This window comes from Gobio gobio (genome assembly GCF_949357685.1).
Source record: "Gobio gobio genome assembly, chromosome: 7".
In the NCBI taxonomy this organism is placed as follows: Eukaryota; Metazoa; Chordata; class Actinopteri; order Cypriniformes; family Gobionidae; genus Gobio; species Gobio gobio.
In genome coordinates, this window is record NC_137103.1 from 48,370,447 (window position 1) to 48,388,917 (window position 18,471).

An 18,471-nucleotide genomic window follows, 5' to 3' on the forward strand; every position below is an offset into this window, starting at 1 on the left:
TCTTGAGCAGCAAACAATCATATTCTGAAGGATCATGTGACACTGAAGACTGGAGTAATGATGCTGAAAATACAGCTTTGCATCACAAAAATAAATTAAATGTTAAAATATATTAGATTAAAAATGTATTTTAAATTGTTTCACATTACTGTTTGTTTTGTATTTTTAATCAAATAAATGCAGCCTTGGTGAGCAGAAGAGACTTCTTTTAAAAACATTAAAAAAAACTTGCTGATACTAAACGTTTGAATGTCAGTGTGTATTTATATTATTTGAAATTGTAACAATATTACTGTTTTTACAGTTTTTTTAATCAAATAAATGCAGCTTTGGTGAGCATAAAATATTCCTTTCAGAAACATCTTATTGACCTCAAACTTTTGAACAGTAGTGTATATGCTCTTTTCATTACCTCATATTAATTCAAAAGCTACATTGCAATTCTTATATTTAAAAATGTATTTGTCATTTCATCTCCATATAATGAAAGTAAATTAAGACTCTCAAGAAGGTTTGATGTCAAACCTGAACCGGAGATCCTATTACCTTTCCTTGCATGAAAAAGAGACATTCTTCAACTTTTACAGGTTTGGAAAGACTAGAGGGTAAGTAAATTATCATTAAAAGTTTAATTTAATTTATTTGGTTACAGTCCTCAATGATCAGACGTGAGCTCTGTGTGTTTTGCCGCCGGCAAGATCTCGTTTGGTGTTCAAACTCAGCCGCACACAGTAAGCCGCTCCCAGCTGGCCCTTACAGCGAGCGCTTCCCCCTCCTGTGTTCTTGATTTCAAAACAATCAGACTGGATTTCCTTTCAATCCCAAATAATCAAATTAGATTTCCCCCATCAGACGCAGGCCAACTCCGGACTGGAACCTGAGCGCTGCGCAGCGCGCTCCCCTAATTGACTTAATTTAGCCTCATCAGCTCTCTAAATTCTTTGTCTTAATTGCGAGGCATGAAATGGGCGTGCGTTTTTAAGGTAGTACATGTTAACTGGCACGCCGCACCTCTCCTGTCTAGTCTGCTGTATGGAGAAAAAAAAACCTGTAATGACTTCCTTCCTGACTTGAAAGGGGGGTGAAGGTCAACGCAATAAAGCGGCTGCTCTCCTGTAATCACGGTGTAGCATCCAGGGTTAAAAATGTAAATATTGAGCTTCCTTATCCTCCCCGACAGGTTTGAAGTTACAGTGCTCATAAATCACTTCATAAATATGAGCTTTCGCTCTCAGATCTCTCCATGATTTTGAGTTTACGGAGATCCCCACATCAAGTACGTATGACTTAATCTCTTCGGAATGACCACAGAATCTAGAGTTTTGACTATTAGTAATTCCGAAGGTGAAACGAAGCCAATGACTCATTCCGTGGCTTTATTAGCTTGAGCTTTCTGTTCCGCTTCGTAAGTGAAGATTTACCTCGCTAGGGTCGACAGAACTTCATTTATTAAGATCTGCTAGACATGATTTTTTCATTTGACTGAAATAACAGGCCGGATGCAATATTATGATGGACCGTTTCCTAACACGGTGCGTTTCGCTGAAGAATTTGCCGTACGTTTTGCAGCTGACCTCTATTGTGACCTTCCAGATCACGTGTATATTATTGTAAGATACTTCTTGTAGGGCGTCTTTTTTGTTTTGAGAGTATTGGCCCCTGACAGCAGCTGCGTTTTCATAAGCATTTTTTTCCCTCTTCCCTTTCCCCTCTTTTGCGCAATCAAATTAGCCTGATGAAGGTTTGCAATGTATAAATAAACCGCATGGCACACAAATGGATGGCTGTTGAGTGAACGCCACACCAGCTTGTGCTCTGCGGAACGGGCAGGAAAATAAATAGTCATCCCTTCAGGCCTGTGTCTTTGTAAACATCTACCTTTTTGTTGGACATGTAAAGGAAATGACTCCTATGGCATTCCTCAACGTTTTGCCCTGAACGAGAGACGATTGACATCCCTGTGGAATGACCCAAAGGTTACGTTGAAATTCTACGATTCAAGTCTTTGACGTCTGATAGCATAATTGGATGCGTTTTATCCTATCGTTTCAGTTTTACCACTCTCTGGTTCTCATAAGTCGAACTGTCATCCACTGCGGTTCTGTGGTGATCCGCTTAGCACGCAAGTGCAGGATGGTGATCTCAGTGGTGACCCCCACGGGGCCGAACTGACCCTTCCATCCTGTGTATACGACTCCGCCTCTCTGCACTTCACTTCATCCCAGCTATTTTTATGATGTTGCTGGACGGGGCCCATGTTTTCCCCAAGGAGGAAACCCCTAAACATTGCTAAACAATTAATCTTTCCCCTTTTGAGTCCTTGTAGGACCCACCATGGAGCTTTTTACACCAGTAGCAAGCTGTCTAAAAAGCACTGTCCATGTTAAATTCGTTCTCCATGTAGTTTAAATAAAATCATCTGTAGATAATAATGATCTGCATATTGGTCATTTTAACTGCTTATGCATACTCAAAAGAAATGCAATATCTCACTGTTTTTTAGCATTCCACGCAAAATTGTTTAAGAAAGCAAGTTCTAATTTATAAGTGAAATGTGTTGAAAGTGTACAGGCAATACACTGACTTTAGCCAATCAGAATGTAAAGTACAACCCAATATGCTATTGCAGCCAATCAAAAAGTGACCTTTCCTTCCCACCTGAAAACTAATCAAAAGAGCTTTCTGAAAGCAAACTAGGGGTGAGCGTTTTACCAGTTAATACGATAAACTGGTTGAAATATGTTAACTGGTATACATTTTTGTGTATCGTTTCTATTGCAAGTATGTCAGTGTTTGCTGCAATGATGACTCATCACCATGAAATACCATATTTACCAGGTTAGTGAATGTAATTTTGCAGTCTGAATTGAATGTAGTGATCAAAAGACTGCACATCCTACTTTTGAACTGCACACAAAAACAAACAAAATGCCAGTGTAGTCCGATTCACAATAGACCCTTTACACAGACTGTGATGACGCGTTTTAACGGTCATCAATATCGTAAATCCTGCAACGTTATTTGTAATTTCCTATATATATATATATATATATATATATATATATATATATATATATACACATTTATAACACTAATACTTTGTATTTTATTACTTTTGCATCAAATTACAAAAACAAGTTACTGCTGCTGTGAGGGTGTTTCTAATACAGCGTCTATGGAAGTGATCGTAAAAATGAACATATTTCTCTCTTTTGACTGCCGTTATCAATCTCCCTCTATTTTATCCCTCTTTTTGGAAGTTGTGAAATCACTATTGTGGCATTTTTCTTTTGCTATTTGAGCAAATCGGCACACAAGAAAATATGTAATGTATTCTCTCATTCACAACTATAATATTTAACCCAACTATGACGACTTCCGCTCTGAGAAACCCGGAAATGTGAGAAGGGTCTGTTCAGTTGAGCAACTTCTTTTAATGATTATTTTCACTCAAGTTACTGGTTTGAATCAGTCTGACAAATAGCTAACTGAATTCATCAGAGCAGTTACGGAAACATCTGACTCTCTCAGCGAACTGCAGTTATCCTTACTTTCAGTGATGTCTGTTTCAAAATGAAGCAATTTTTGTGCACTTAAGGTTTGTGGAAATGTATTTAATTTGTGACTGGTTGTGTGGAACTGATCCTCCAGTAAGTTTGGCTGTCATGTTTGCATGTAGCCTACCTGTTATGCCTGTGTTGTCTTCAAGTACTTTAACTAAAGAAAATGCCCACCCCAATGCAAATGTTCACATCTTGAAGATGGCAGTTTTTTACAAATCAAAAGTGTGTGTTGGGGACAAAATGTCCCCAAATGTCTGCCCAAACAGTGATAGACAAGGGGAGTGTTTGCCTTCTTTTTTTTGTGTTGCCTTTTTTCCCCCCAATTCTGTTTGATGCTGCTAGTGGCAAATAAATAACTTTCTTCGTATTTAAAGTTTGTCATACTTGTCCTAACAGAAAAAAGCTTCTCATTTGTAAGCCCAGTTTATCTCATGAGTTGCGTTTGAACTCAAAGTTTCAGATCCACAGAACCGTGACACAGCACCAGAGCGGCAAAGTGAATGCTTCTCAAGTTTATCATTCTCAAGAGGATTGCAAATCTGTGAATTTTCTTTTTCTTTTTCTTTGCCAGAGCTTTCATTTGAAGAGTGCTGCTCTGCTTCTTTTTGTAGTTCTTCATTAGCACTCTATTAATCATGCATTTTGCATGCATTTCTTCATTAAGCAAATTGAGCTTGCAGCTGAAGGGTTAGATCCACATAGCGGGGTAATGAGGCGTCCTGGTGCAAGAGGCTTCGGCCCAATGCATCAGCGTCTCTGGAAGCCACCTGCCCCAGGCACACCGACTCCACATCCCGCTTGTGTCACTGTTTGAGATAATGGGAAAACCTGTCCTCAGCTGCCTCGCGCAAAACAAATATTTTTCTTGGGTCCGACTGAAGAGAGGGGAAAATGAGAGCCCCTATAAACGATTGATTTATGTCCTCTGAGACAGAAAGCCAAAATTTTTCTTTTCTTTTTGACTGAGGGGTGAGGTGCAGGAGGACGGCAAACAGAGCGAATCAGCCCTGGCCTTTGCGCTTCACGAACAGTGAGCCGAATGTGCTCGCCGGTGTTTGTGTAGAGGGGGTGTTTAAGGGCCAGAGAAACCACCCACATTGCAGACAACTATTATACATTTCAATCTGAATGCACTTGTAAACCACAGAGAGAGAGAGAGGGAGAGAGAGGGGGGAAAAATGAATTTAGTCTTTCTTCTCAGGCGTTTGTTACAAATCCTAGAGAAAAGCAGCATAGTTAACCTTTGAAGTGTTTGCAATATAGTTACTGGACTCTGTAAAGTTTTAACAATAAACTTTTGGTTTCAAAACACAAATGATTAGAGACCAGCTCTTATGTAAATATTTTCAGATTCAAATCTTAATAGCGTTTGACCCACTATATATATCTAGCACTGGGTGATAATTTTATTTATACTACATTGGTCTATATAAATTATTTTACATTTATACAATAATATGAATAATTTTAAACCATATTTTTTTTATATACACACACCGATCAGGCATAACATTTTGACCACCTTCCTAATGTTGTGTTGGTCCCCCTTTTGCTGCCAAAACAGTCCTGACCCATCGAGGCATGGACTCCACTAGACCCCTGAAGGTGTGCTGTGGTATCTGGCACAAATATGTTAGCAGCAGATCCTTTAAGTCCTGTAAGTTGCGAGGTGGGGCCTCCATGGATCGGACTTGTTTGTGCAGCACATCCCACAGATGCTCGACTGGATTGAGATCTGGGGAATTTGGAGGCCAAGTCAACACCTCAAACTCGTTGTTGTGTTCCTCAAACCATTCCTGAACCCTTTTTGCTTTGTGGCAGGGCGCATTATCCTGCTGAAAGAGGCCACAGCCACCAGGGAATACCGTTTCCATGAAAGGATGTACATGGTCTGCAACAATGCTTAGGTAGGTGGTCATGTCAAAGTAACATCCACATGGATGGCAGGACCCAAGGTTTCCCAGCAGAAGATTGCCCAATGCATCACACTGCCTCCGCCGGCTTGCCTTCTTCTCATTGTGCATCCTGGTGCCATGTGTTCCCCAGGTGAGTGACGCACACGAAAACGTGATTCATCAGACCAGGCCACCTTCTTCCATTGCTCCGTGGTCCAGTTCTGATGCTCATGTGCGCATTGTTGGCGCTTTCGACGGTGGACAGGGGTCAGCATGGGCTCCCTGACTGGTCTGCGGCTATGCAGCCTCATATGCAACAAACTGCGATGCACTGTGTATTCTGACACCTTTCTATCAGAACCAGCATTAACTTCTTGAGCTACAGTAGCTCGTCTGTTTGATCAGACCACACAGGCCAGACTTCCCTCCCCACTAGCATCAATGAGCCTTGGCTGCCCATGACCCTATCGCGGGTTCACCACTGTTCCTTCCTTGGAAAGCTTTTGATAGATACTGACCACTGCAGACCGGGAACACCCCACAAGAGCTGCAGTTTTGGAGATGCTCTCACCCATTCGTCTAGCCATCACAATTTGGCCCTTGTCAAACTCGCTCAAATCCTTAAGCTTGCCCATTTCTCCTGCTTCTATCACATCAACTTTGAGGACAAAATGTTCACTTGCTGCTTAATATATCCCACCCACTAACAGGTGCCGTGATGAAGAGATAATCAGGGTTATTCACTTCACCGGTCATAATGTTATGCCTGATCGGTGTACTTAATAACTTCATTTTGGCTACTGAAGTCACAGGTGTTATTAAACCACCTCTCAAATTGAGAAACAGAGGGATTGTGAAACTGGTGCAATGATGTTTAATTGCCAAGTAAAAAGCTTGTTACAGTCATATAAAAGATATTTACAATGTTGCTTAGTTGTGTATATCGGCAGAAAAATGTAATAGTGTATATATTGTAAATATGTCCATTTATATCTAACACACCTTTTTGAAGAGTTCATGTAATGTTCTTGTCTATTTTGATAAGGAAGTTTCTGGTTATTGTATTGTCATGTAGTTTAGGTTTGACGTTCTGCCTTCGAAAGCAAGATGTTAGTGTTTGTGGCCATAATGACATGAATTGCTTGAGCAGTTCAGCTTGAAACAAGGTAAATGTGAAGTAGTTGTTACCGAATACTGTTGTAAAATAACTTCACTGCCATTGCCTGTTACTAAAATAAACAAAGTCATGTCTTGCATGTGGGTGTGTGTGTGTCTGAGTGGGACGGAGGCAGTAAGAGTAAAGCCTGTTTGGCCTAGTGCCACACACAGCCTGTGGCCCCAGCTGAGTAAATAGACACGGGCCCTGTGTGCCAGGGGGGCCATCTTGTGCTTGGCTGAAGGGTGACTGGGGCACACCAGGACCCCCCAACCACACAGCATACAGAGGAGGCCTTCAGTAACCACTCACTCACATTATGGATCCCATGTCTCTTTCGTTTTGATCTTTATATACATTGCAAGGTTTGTATAATTCCTGCCTTGAAATTCTAAACATTTGTAGCCTTGACATTGAAAACCCACTAAATGCAGACTTCTCCCTGGTGCTTTTTTTCCTCAAAAGTATATTGTTGGTAGGTATAGATTTCCTCTAACCTCATTCATCTATAGCATTCATCTGAAGTGCTCCCTCATGGGAGTGACTTCCCACTAGTCATTTTTCAGTTGAAGCTTAATTTACGTAGTCGCTTGAGAATCAGAGGAAGCGATTGGCCATTAACAGCCTAAACGACCCAACTCTTAAAGGGACAGTTCTCCCACTAATTAAAATTTTGCCGTTGTTTAATCACCCTTATGTCGTTCCAAACCTGTATTCCATTTGTGGAACGTAAAATAATATTTTGAAGGACACTTGTTCTGTTTCTGTCCATACAATGTTTTGGACCCCCATTGACTTTCATTGGATGGACCAGAAGCACAGAGACACTTTTTTTTTAAATATTTTCTTTCGTGTTCGATAGAAGAAAAAAAGGTCCTACAGGTTTGGAATGACATGAGTGCAAGTATATGATGCTCGTCCAAATGCAAAACCATATATACGTTTTTTTGTTATCCTACAAATACACAATCGCAGCATGTTGACAACGGATTGAAGAGAAATTAGGCAGTCATTTACATCACATCAGTGACTCTGACAGAAGAGGTTGAGATTTCAGTAAAAATGTCAGGAAGTGTGACATTGTTTTCAGACGGCTAGTGTTGATCTTTCTCCTGTGGTTCCATCTCTCTCTGAAGGATCGGACACTGGTGTCGGAGGCGTCTCGTAAGAAAGAACGAGAACTGGTGGCGAAGGAGATTGAGCGCTTGCGTTCGTCCATACAGACGGTGTGCCGCAGCGCTCTGCCCCTGGGCAAGATCATGGACTACATTCAGGAGGATATGGACTCCATGCAGAATGAACTGCAGACTTGGCGCAAAGAGAACAAGGAGAACGCACAAGCTCTGTTACAGGAACAAAGGTGCACAATCATATTCGCTCTGTGAGCTGTCTTGTTGTCTACTGCCTACATATGCTGCATCCTAACTAAAGTGAAAGCGTGAATTGATTTGGAACGCTGTGCATAAGTAGAAGCTCAATGGTCATAAAAATAATGCTCCTCAAGCAGTCACACAGGAGTTGACTTAAAATTGATTTCAAGTTAAGGCGATTTTTTTTTTTTAAATTACAAGATATCACTGTGAAACTTCTCCAGTTTATTACTGGCATAAACATAAGAAAAAAAATACAAGTTTTGTGTAAATTAATGTTTTAATATGCAAATGAGGCCTTATATACTTAAATATACGCTCATTTGCATACATTTCAAAATCTGGAAATTGGAAAGGACTAGGTTTAAAATTCTTGGTTCTTGGGCTTTTACAGAGGGGATTCTGGATATCTTATTTTGTGCTTTAGTAAATTAGATAATACTGACAAATTGCCATGTTTTTTGGAGTAAAAGGACCTATAACTCAGGATAGGAATGATATATCAACAAATCCCTCTGTAAAAGCCTTCATTATATAGTTCAGTATAATACTGGAAAAGTTGGTGCTTGTAGGTGCTACTGAAGTGGATCCATCTGTCTCTGAGTGTGAGGAAAAACTCATTTTGAGAAAACGGCCTTTAAAGTTTTATATTGTATAATTGCATACATTTCTATGAAACCCCCAACCTACTAACTAAATTTTAAACTAAAGTTTAAAATTCAGTTCATTAATATCAGTAGTGTATAATATTTAAAACACATGGAAATTGATAAATCAATAAATTATTAATAGCAATAGCCTTAAACTGAAGAGAACTATCTTAACAAACACGCATAACAACAGTCACTGCAAAAGAACTGTCCCTGTTTGTTGCATACGTCCATCTATAACTATTTTAATCTAATTCTGACGGGGTTTCATCGTCTAACCTGTTGTTTACTTTCTTTTTACTACCTCTTGCTACTTGGTCTTTTCTGTGAGTGTTTATGGGCTGATTTCAGCGTTGTCTGCACTTTCTCTCAGACGGAGAATACACAAGGAAGCGGCAGCACGTAGTGAGAAATTCACATTGACCAATCAGATGTGATTTTCGGCTGCAAACTTTCGCGGTTGGTTAGTTCTACAAAGGAAATGCCAATATTTGGATTAGACAGCGCTGTGTGTGAGAGCTTTATAATGATACCAGGCATGACATGTTTCTGTGAACAGAGACGGCACGAGAGCTCGCGTTAGAATAACTTTTGATGAATTCTAGTAGAAATCTAAAGGCGCACGTTGACTAAATATAATGAAATAACCACCTTAATGTGTAATGTTGACAATTTTTTTTATTTTGACATGAAAGCTTACATGTTTAGGGAGCAAACTAGCCCAAAATCTCAAAATTGACCACTGCATGAAAAAAAACGATGTTTTCACCTGCCATGTCTCGCCTTAAGCTAAAATCCATATATAGATATAAAATTGGCCGTCCTATTGGTTATCGGCCATTATGTAAAAATTATCATCAGGATCAGCCATAATGCAATGGATCAATATTTATCACGATTGAGATATCCAAATGCTTTTTGATAGTCTTGTTCTTCTATGTTTAACCATTTCTCTGTCTATGTCTCAGAATCACGGACAGCGTCGTGGAACCTCTGAAGTCTGAGCTCGCTGAACTGGAGCAGTTAATCAAAGACCAGCAGGACAAGATCTGCGCAGTCAAGTCCAACATCCTGAAGAACGAGGAGAAGATCCAGAAGATGGTATCCAACATCAGCTTCTCCTCGCAAACATGAATATCAACACGTCCCAAATGAAAGCTGACGCACTGAGCAGCGGGGAGAGCTCCTGTTAATAGACCTGATGTCTTTGAGCCGGCACTGGAGAGACTTCAGAAGGTGCAGGTATGGCCAGGAGTCACTCTCCTCAACCCCCTTCATGTAAGGTGCCTTCTGTAAGACCCAGGATCTGTTTGCGGTGGTCCACCACACTCGCACTTCTGCAGTAGTTTTGCACTTGTCACTTACTTGAGAGATAAATGTGTGGTCACCATATTGATGTGTCTGGAATTTTTTTTTAAACGGTCTCCATGTTCTCTTAGGAAATAGACAGTTTTCTCCATTCAGACTGACAGGCTTTTGTCTCACAAGAGAACATTGGCAACGATATATGATTATATATTTGTATGTGTGCATGGACACAGTTCATGTTCATATATATATATATATTGGTAAGCAATAGAATTTTACAGATGACCTTTAGAATTGCCAAAAATTGGAGACCCACTTCACACGCACCTCTGCACTTTTGATTAATGAGACAGTCATACAGCACATAATTTTCCTGTACACATTAAAAACCTCTCAAGTAGCTTAATGTAAGTTCTAAGAATTGAGATGAGATGGCATGAATGTGTTTTTAAGTCAATTCAAGAAATGTACCCTGATCAAATGTACTTGTGTATGTTTCAAATTCATATTAATAATGGAAAAAGTTCAACTGATATTTCATTTAAAAAAAACAACAACAACTGAAAAACTTGCTGAATCACTTTTTAGAGGGCTGTTGAGAGTTTTCTACTGCAATCTGAGATCCATGAAGCAATGAATACATTGAAAATGTCTATTTTAATAAGGTTGAAATGTTTGCAAAACTGTGTTAGATGAAGCAATAACAGGTCCGATCTGTCGAAGTTGATCAGCTGGTCAAGCACAACATTTTGGAAATCTTTAACATGTATAACTAGTCACACTTTATGGATACTGTGGTACCAGTGATGAATTTAAAATCTAAACCACACAGCGACAAACTTTAATATACAGATTATAAACTACATCAGTATTATCAGCTGTACACTATGACACAAAATACTGTTTGCTATTTATTAAAATCAACCTAGACGTCAATAAATTATCTTTGCGTTTCCATTTACTTTGTAAAAGAGCAGACCATTTACACTGTAAAACTATTTTTATCCCATCCATACTTTTTGCTGTACATTTTGTGTATATGTTGTTTGTATCATAGTTCCCAAATGAATATTAATTTTGTAGTGAAGTCTAATAAACAGTTACATTTTCTGTTAAAAGTGTGAATTGTGACAGTTTTACAGTGCATGCAGTTTGGAAAATGTCCTTATTGGTTTGTTTAAGAGAACATAACATTGGCTCAACCAGTTTATTTTTAACAGGATTACCTGTTTGACAAACAGGGCAAGTCAAGGGGGAGTTTTCGCAACGTCAATCTTTGGTTGACCGGAAAGGAATACAGCACAACATATACTAAATATTGCTATTTTATAAAAGCTATGTTAAACACTATGCAATGAGAGATTCTCATGAGAATGCACGTTTTATTCAGAATAAAAGCAGATATTTAGCATTTAAATCCAATAGTATATACATACCACAATTTCAATAGTTAGGGTCGGTAAGAATTTTAAATGTTATTGAAATAAGTCTCATTTATTTGATCAAAAATACAGTAAAAACTAGTATACATTTCTAATATTTAGAATTTCAAATAGCTGTTTTCTATTTTAATCAGGGTTCGTACAATGTGCTTGAAGTACTTGAAATGTACTTTTCTGGGAAACCCTTGAAAATAGCCATATTTACAAATAGGTGCTTATGAAATTAGTGTTTAATTTTTTCAGCAAAATAACAAAACACAAATACAATATTTTCATGGAAAAATTGAACACAGAGCCCATCTGATAAACCCCCATCAGACCTTTTCTCGATACACCAACATTATAATATAAAATATTATTTTTGAATCGTCATAGCCATGATAAACGTTGTATTTAATATATATTTACTTTAAAAAAAATTCTTAATCCTTAAAAAATAAAAAAAAGATATTGTTTGATAAGTGCAATCTCTGATTGTAGTCCTTGAAAACCAAAAAGTAGTGCTTGAAAAGTCATTGAAAGCCCTGGAATTTAATTTTACTGTATCTGTAAGAACCCTGTTTAATTTATTTAAAAATGTTATTTATTTCTGTAATGTAAAGCTGAATTTTCTGCAGCATTACTGCAGTCTTCAGTGTCACATGACCCTTCAGAAATCATTCTAATATGCTGATTTGCTGCTCAAGGAGCATGTCTTATTATTATTATTATTATTATTATTATTATTATTATCAGTGTTGAAAACAGTTGTGCTGCTTAATATTATTGTGGAAACTGTGATACATTTGTTTCAGGATTGATAAAGTTTAAAGAACTGCATTTATTTGAAATGGAACACTTTTGGAACATTACAAATGTCTTTCCTGTCAGTTTTGATTCATTTGAACTCATCACATTGGAAAGGTCACTCAAACGCATTGCATTGTGGGATGCAACACTCGCATACTGTGCTCAGTATACATCTATGTACTGCAATTATAGTAGTGTTCTCCTCTGAACAGGCATTATTTTTACAATACTGTTTAGTGGTGCCAGTGACAAAAAAAAATTACACACGTCACCTTTAAGTAAACATTGCGACATTTTAATGACTGTTTTCAATTGCATTTCAGAGCTGCGATAAACATGCCAAGTGAATGTTTTTGATGAGTTCACAAAAAGGCCTGGACGTGTTTAACGTGTCACACAGCACGCTTTGGAAAGCTGACCCGGTGGGACATAGCGAAAACACAGAATAACATTTTAAAAGCCTGTATCAGCACATCAGTTTTGATTTTTATTCTGGCGGAGCTTGAAACAGCTGCACCACAGGCTTACACGCACAGACTGCAGGAGCACTCGATCGTCTCGATATACGACCAAGATGGCGGCGCGAGTAGATCGCGAGGCTCAGCGTCTCTCCAGATTCTGCAATTTTGCGGTATTTTTCTTGTTCATCTCGGGTCTGTTCGTACAGAACAGTTGTGCTTTTACATCGTACACCCGTTGTGAGCTTTTGGATATTGGTTTGCGAATTTCCGACAGTTTTATGGACAATCTTCAACTCCTTCCTGAGATCGCTAGGACGCCCGAGGCGATGCGCTCTGCCCGGCCGGGCGGAAGTGCTAGAAGGCGGCGCTGTGATCGTAAACAAAGACGGGGTAAGCGTGGAGGTCTAAGAGCTAAGCTAAGGCTAACTCCTTACCGGCTCTCTTTACCCAGCATTTTCCTTGCCAATGTACGATCGCTAGTGAACAAAATGGAGGAGATTCGACTCAGCATTACACACAGTAAGAAACTTTTGAACTGTAACGTCCTAATCTTCACTGAAACCTGGTTAAACAGAGGAATACCGGACACCGCTATTGAGCTAGCGGGACGCCACACACTCCGGGCGGATAGAACACTAGATGGCTCCGGGAAGAGCAGAGGGGGTGGATTGTGCATTTATATTAACAAAGCTTGGTGCACAAACTCTGCTATTGTTGGGAGTCATTGTTCAGCTAACCTGGAGTTTCTCATGGTTAAATGTAGACCGTTTTATCTACCGCGGGAGTTCACCTCCACTATTATCACTGCAGCCTATATTCCCCCGGATGCTGATGCCAAGCTTGCTATGAAAGAACTTCACGCAGCCATCAGTAAACAACAGACTGATCACCCGGAAGCTGCGTTTATTGTTGCAGGTGACTTTAATCATTCAAACCTAAAGTCAGTGCTACCCAAGTTTCACCAGCATGTTTCCTGCCACACCAGAGGAAACAAAACCTTAGACCATGTATATACAAACATGGCTGGAGCTTACGTTGCGACACCCCTCCCCCACCTGGGACAGTCAGACCACCTCTCTTTGTTTCTATCACCCAAATATTCACCCCTCATCAACCGTGTGAAGCCATCAGTAAAGACCATCAAGGTGTGGCCTGCGGGGGCAGACTCCACACTCCAGGAAAGGTTTCTAAACACAGACTGGAGTATGTTTGCTTCTCAAGCCACCAGTGGCGCTCACACGGACATTGACTCATTCACTTCCTCTGTATTGGATCATATCAATACCACCATCGACAGTGTTACAACCCAGAAACAGATCACCACATACCCTAATCAGAAGCCTTGGATGAACAGGGAAGTTCGACTCCTGCTGAAGTCACGCAATACTGCCTTCAGATCAGGTGATGCACAAGCCTACAGTACATCCAGAGCTAACCTGAAGAGGGGCATCAAAAAGGCCAAGCACTGCTACAAGCTAAAGATAGAGGGTCACTTTTCCAACTCTGACCCTCGACGCATGTGGCAGGGCATCCAGGCCATCAGTGACTACAAACCCCCCCACTCCACCCCCGCAGCCACTGATGTCAACTTCCTGAACGAGCTAAATTACTTTTATGCTCGTTTTGAAAGAGACAACAGAGAAACTGCCACCAAGCTCAAACCCTCAGCTGACCACCCACCAATCACACTCTCCTCCACAGATGTCTGCAAGGCACTGAGCCGGATCAGCGCACACAAGGCTGCTGGACCAGACAACATCCCTGGACGTGTGCTCAGGGCATGTGCGGAGCAGCTCGCTGGGGTTTTTACAGACATTTTCAACCTGTCTCTTGCCCAAGCAGCTGTACCATCATGCTTTAAACGCACTTCCATTGTGCCAGTGCCAAAACACTCTAACCCGAGGTGCCCTAATGACTACCGCCCTGTAGCACTCACACCCATCGTTATGAAGTGCTTTGAGCGGCTGGTCCTGGAACACCTAAAAGACTCTCTACCATCCACATTGGACTCACACCAGTTTGCCTACCGCAGCAATAGGAGCACAGAGGATGCCGTTTCCATGGCACTGCACTCTGTGCTCACCCATCTGGACCATAAGAACACGTATGCACGCATGCTGTTTGTTGACTTCAGCTCCGCATTCAACACTGTAATCCCATCCAAGTTAATAGCTAAACTTGGAGACCTGGGCATCAACACTTCAATGTGTAACTGGATTTTGGACTTCCTAACTGACAGACCCCAGAATGTTCGTTCAGGATTCACCTGCTCCACATCCATCACACTCAACACTGGCGTACCACAGGGCTGTGTGCTAAGCCCGTTTCTCTACTCCCTCTTCACCGCCGACTGCAAGCCTGTGTATGGATCTAATTCTATCGTCAAGTTTGCGGACGACACTACGGTGATCGGGCTCATCAGCAACAACGATGAGACTGCCTACAGGGAAGAGATCCAGCACCTGGCCACATGGTGCGCTGATAATAACCTGCTCCTCAACACCACCAAAACGAAGGAGCTCATCGTGGACTTCAGGAAAGAGTCAAGAGGCACACACGACACCATCCACATCAATGGAATGGCTGTTGAACGTGTCTCCAGTTTCAAGTTCCTGGGGATCCACATCTCGGCGGACATGTCGTGGACGACCAACACCTCCAGCCTGGTCAAGAAGGCTCACCAGCGCCTCTTCTTCCTGAGGACACTGAGGAAGAATCAGCTCTCCTCGGCTATCCTGGTGAACTTCTACCGCTGCGCAATAGAAAGCATCCTGACCAACTGTGTGGCAGTGTGGTATGGGAGCTGCTCTGTTGCGGAGCGCAAGGCACTGCAGCGGGTGGTGAAAACTGCCCAGCGCATCACAGGGACTCCACTGCCTGCCATCGAACACATCCAGAGGAAACGCTGTCTGCATCGAGCTCGCAGCATCCTCAAGGACTCCTCTCACCCAGCCCACAGACTGTTTTCTCTCCTGCCCTCCGGCAGGCGTTTCAGGATCCACCGGACCAGGACCAGCAGACTAAAGAACAGTTTTTTCCCCAGAGCTGTCTCTTTATTGAACTCAAACCCCCGTTGATCCACTTCCCTCATAAACTGATAACTCTCCTACCTCACATCTTCCTTCACTTTGTTATTTGCACTACCGACTGTTTATCACAGTAACAACTGTTTACATATGCATCTTACACTGCCATATCTTAACTGGATTATGCTCATTTGCACTGCCGACTGTATTTATAGTACCAATGTTTACATTTGCATTTTTGCACTGTACTTCTAAATGTAATATGCAACCACTTTCCACTGCACTTTACACTTTTTTTCCGGATAGCTCTGTCCATAATTTATTGCACTACCCTAATCCACTGCTATTCCTCATATTAGCCTAACATATTATTGTATACCTCTATCTGTAAAATTCTGTTTATAGTAATAGCCATCTGTATATTGTATTCATAGTACATATTCACCTGTAAATTCTGTTTATAGTAATAGCCATCTGTATATTTATTCACTGTACATATTCACCTGTAAATTCAGTTCTGTTTATAGTAATAACGTCTCTCTATTTATACATATTTATACATATTCAGTACATATCCATGTCCTGCACTTACGCATCCATTGTATATCCTGCACTTGCTGCTATTGCACTTCTGGTTAGACCTAAACTGCATTTCGTTGCCTTGTACTTGTACTTGTGTAATGACAATAAAGTTGAATCTAATCTAATCTAATCTATTGAGTAACAAACAGTTGGCCGGGGTGTTTAAGATCAGGATTTGGAGGCCCTTGAAAACCTGGGCACCTGCCTGAGATCCCTGAGCGAACGTTTGGATTAGGTCGGAGTGAACAGGCCGCGTGGCCTGCGGGGCTCTTTTGTCCGAGCGTTCTCCTGCTGTGGGCCCTGGAGAAAACACCAGCCGGAGGGTCCTTGGGACTGTCAGAAGTGATTGTGCTGCTTTAGCAAGACGACCAGTGAACAGGTGGGACTTGCGTTCTTCGGTTTCCTACATTAAATCCTCTTTTGAAATGAGTTTATTTTATTTTATGCCTTATTATTGAGGACTTTTGGTCAAAAGTAATTAAATCCACCATAACCAGCAAGGAAAAGGCTTTAGTGTATGACCTCCAGGAAGAGTCATTTTAAAATACTATTAACAAAGATCATTTAAATTCATGAAATGAATCATTATTACGATTGCTCATATTTAGGGTTAGGGATTCCAACAAAACCATTAACCATAAATATTAAACTTCAGCATGTAACTCTATAAAAGAAACAACCTGATCTAAAAAACACCTAATAACCACCCGAATATATTTTTGCAATGGTCAAGTTTAATGGAGAACAGCTAGTAAGAGCTGTGCACGTAAACCCCACACCCCTGGCCTCAAGAGGCGCACTAGCTACTGACGAGAGGCTGTGGTCTTAAGTGTCCTTGTTAGCATGCCCACCTCCCATGCCGGAAACACCCGTTCGAAACCCACTCGGAGCGGTGCGAGTAGAACCGGAGCAGTTACATTTGGCGCCGTGACCCGGATGGGAGTGAGGTGTAGGAGGTGAGTAAGGTATTTAGTGCGGTCTTAAGTGTGTCCTTGTTAGCGTGTCCGCCTCCCATGCTGAAGACGCCAGTTTGAATCCTGCTCGGAACAGTGCAAGTAGAACCAGAGGGTTTACATTTGGTGCCGTGACCCAGATGGGAGTAAGGTTTAGGGGGGGGTGAGTGAGGCCAGGTGTTAGCAACTGACGCTAACAGACTGCAGTCTTTAGTGTTAGCGTGTCCGCCTCCCATGCTGGAAACGCCAGTTTGAATCCCGCTCGGAATAGTGCAAGTAGAACCAGAGGGGTTGCATTTGGTGCCGTGACCCAGATGGGAGTGAGGTTTAGGGGGGGTGAATGAGGCCAGGCATTAGCAACTGACGCTAAAAGACTGCAGTCTTTAGTGTCCTTGTTAACGTGCCCACCTCCCATGCTGGAAATGCCAGTTTGAATCTCGTTCGTAACAATGCAAGTAGAACCAGAGGGGTTACATTTGGTGCTGTGACCCAGATGGGAGTGAGGTTTAGGGGGGGTGAGTGAGGCCAGGTGTTAGCAACTGACGCTAACAGACTGTCTTTAGTGTCCTTGTTAGCATGCCCGCCTCCCATGCTGGAAACGCCAGTTTGAATCCCGCTCGGAACGGTGCAAGTAGAACCAGACTGGTGCCTGGACCTGGATGGGAGTGAGGTTTAGGGGGGTGAGTGTAACGGAGGCCAGCTAGTAAGAACTGTGCATGTAAACCCCACACCCCTGGCCTCAAGAGGCGCGCTAGCAACTGACGTTAGAGGCTGCGGTCTTTAGTGTCCTTGTTAGCGTGCCCACCTCCCATGCCAGAAACACCGGTTTCGAATCCCACTCGGAACAGTGCGGGTAGAACCGGAGGGTTTACATTGGTGCCATGACCCGGATGGGAGTGAGGTTTAGGGCATGAGTGTAACGGAGGCCAGCTAGTAGGAGCTGTGCATGTAAACCTCACTCCCCTGGCCTCAAGAGGCGAACTATCAACTGACGTTAGAGTCTGCAGTCTCTAGCACACCCACCTCCCAAGCTGGAAATGCCAGTTTCAATCCCGCTCCGAGCGGGGCAAGTAGAACTGGAGGTGTTTCACAAGCAACCACATAGCAATCCTAAAAAAAACATACCATAGATACATGTTAAAAATCACCCAAAACTCTAGCAATAGCAAAGCGTCATGCTAAAACCACCCAGAACACATCGGCAACCCCATAGCAATCCAATGGCTACAGTTATTGTGTAGTTACATTTTGCACAGGCAAGGCTCACATTTTCATT

General features: G+C 41.6%; 1 protein-coding gene across 4 annotated transcripts in view; it reads left to right on the forward strand.

The window, feature by feature from the left end:
• Positions 1-11,056, forward strand: part of traf3ip1 (TNF receptor-associated factor 3 interacting protein 1) — a 40,537-nt gene extending 29,481 nt beyond the window's left edge. For all 4 annotated transcript variants that reach the window (XM_079822513.1, XM_079822514.1, XM_079822515.1 and 1 more), the window contains 2 exons: positions 7,751-7,974; positions 9,603-11,056. In XM_079822513.1, the coding sequence (XP_079678639.1) occupies positions 7,751-7,974; positions 9,603-9,768 (390 nt within the window). In that variant the 3' untranslated portion in view covers positions 9,769-11,056. The remainder of the gene's footprint in view (positions 1-7,750; positions 7,975-9,602) is intronic.
• The last annotated feature ends 7,415 nt before the right edge of the window (positions 11,057-18,471 follow it).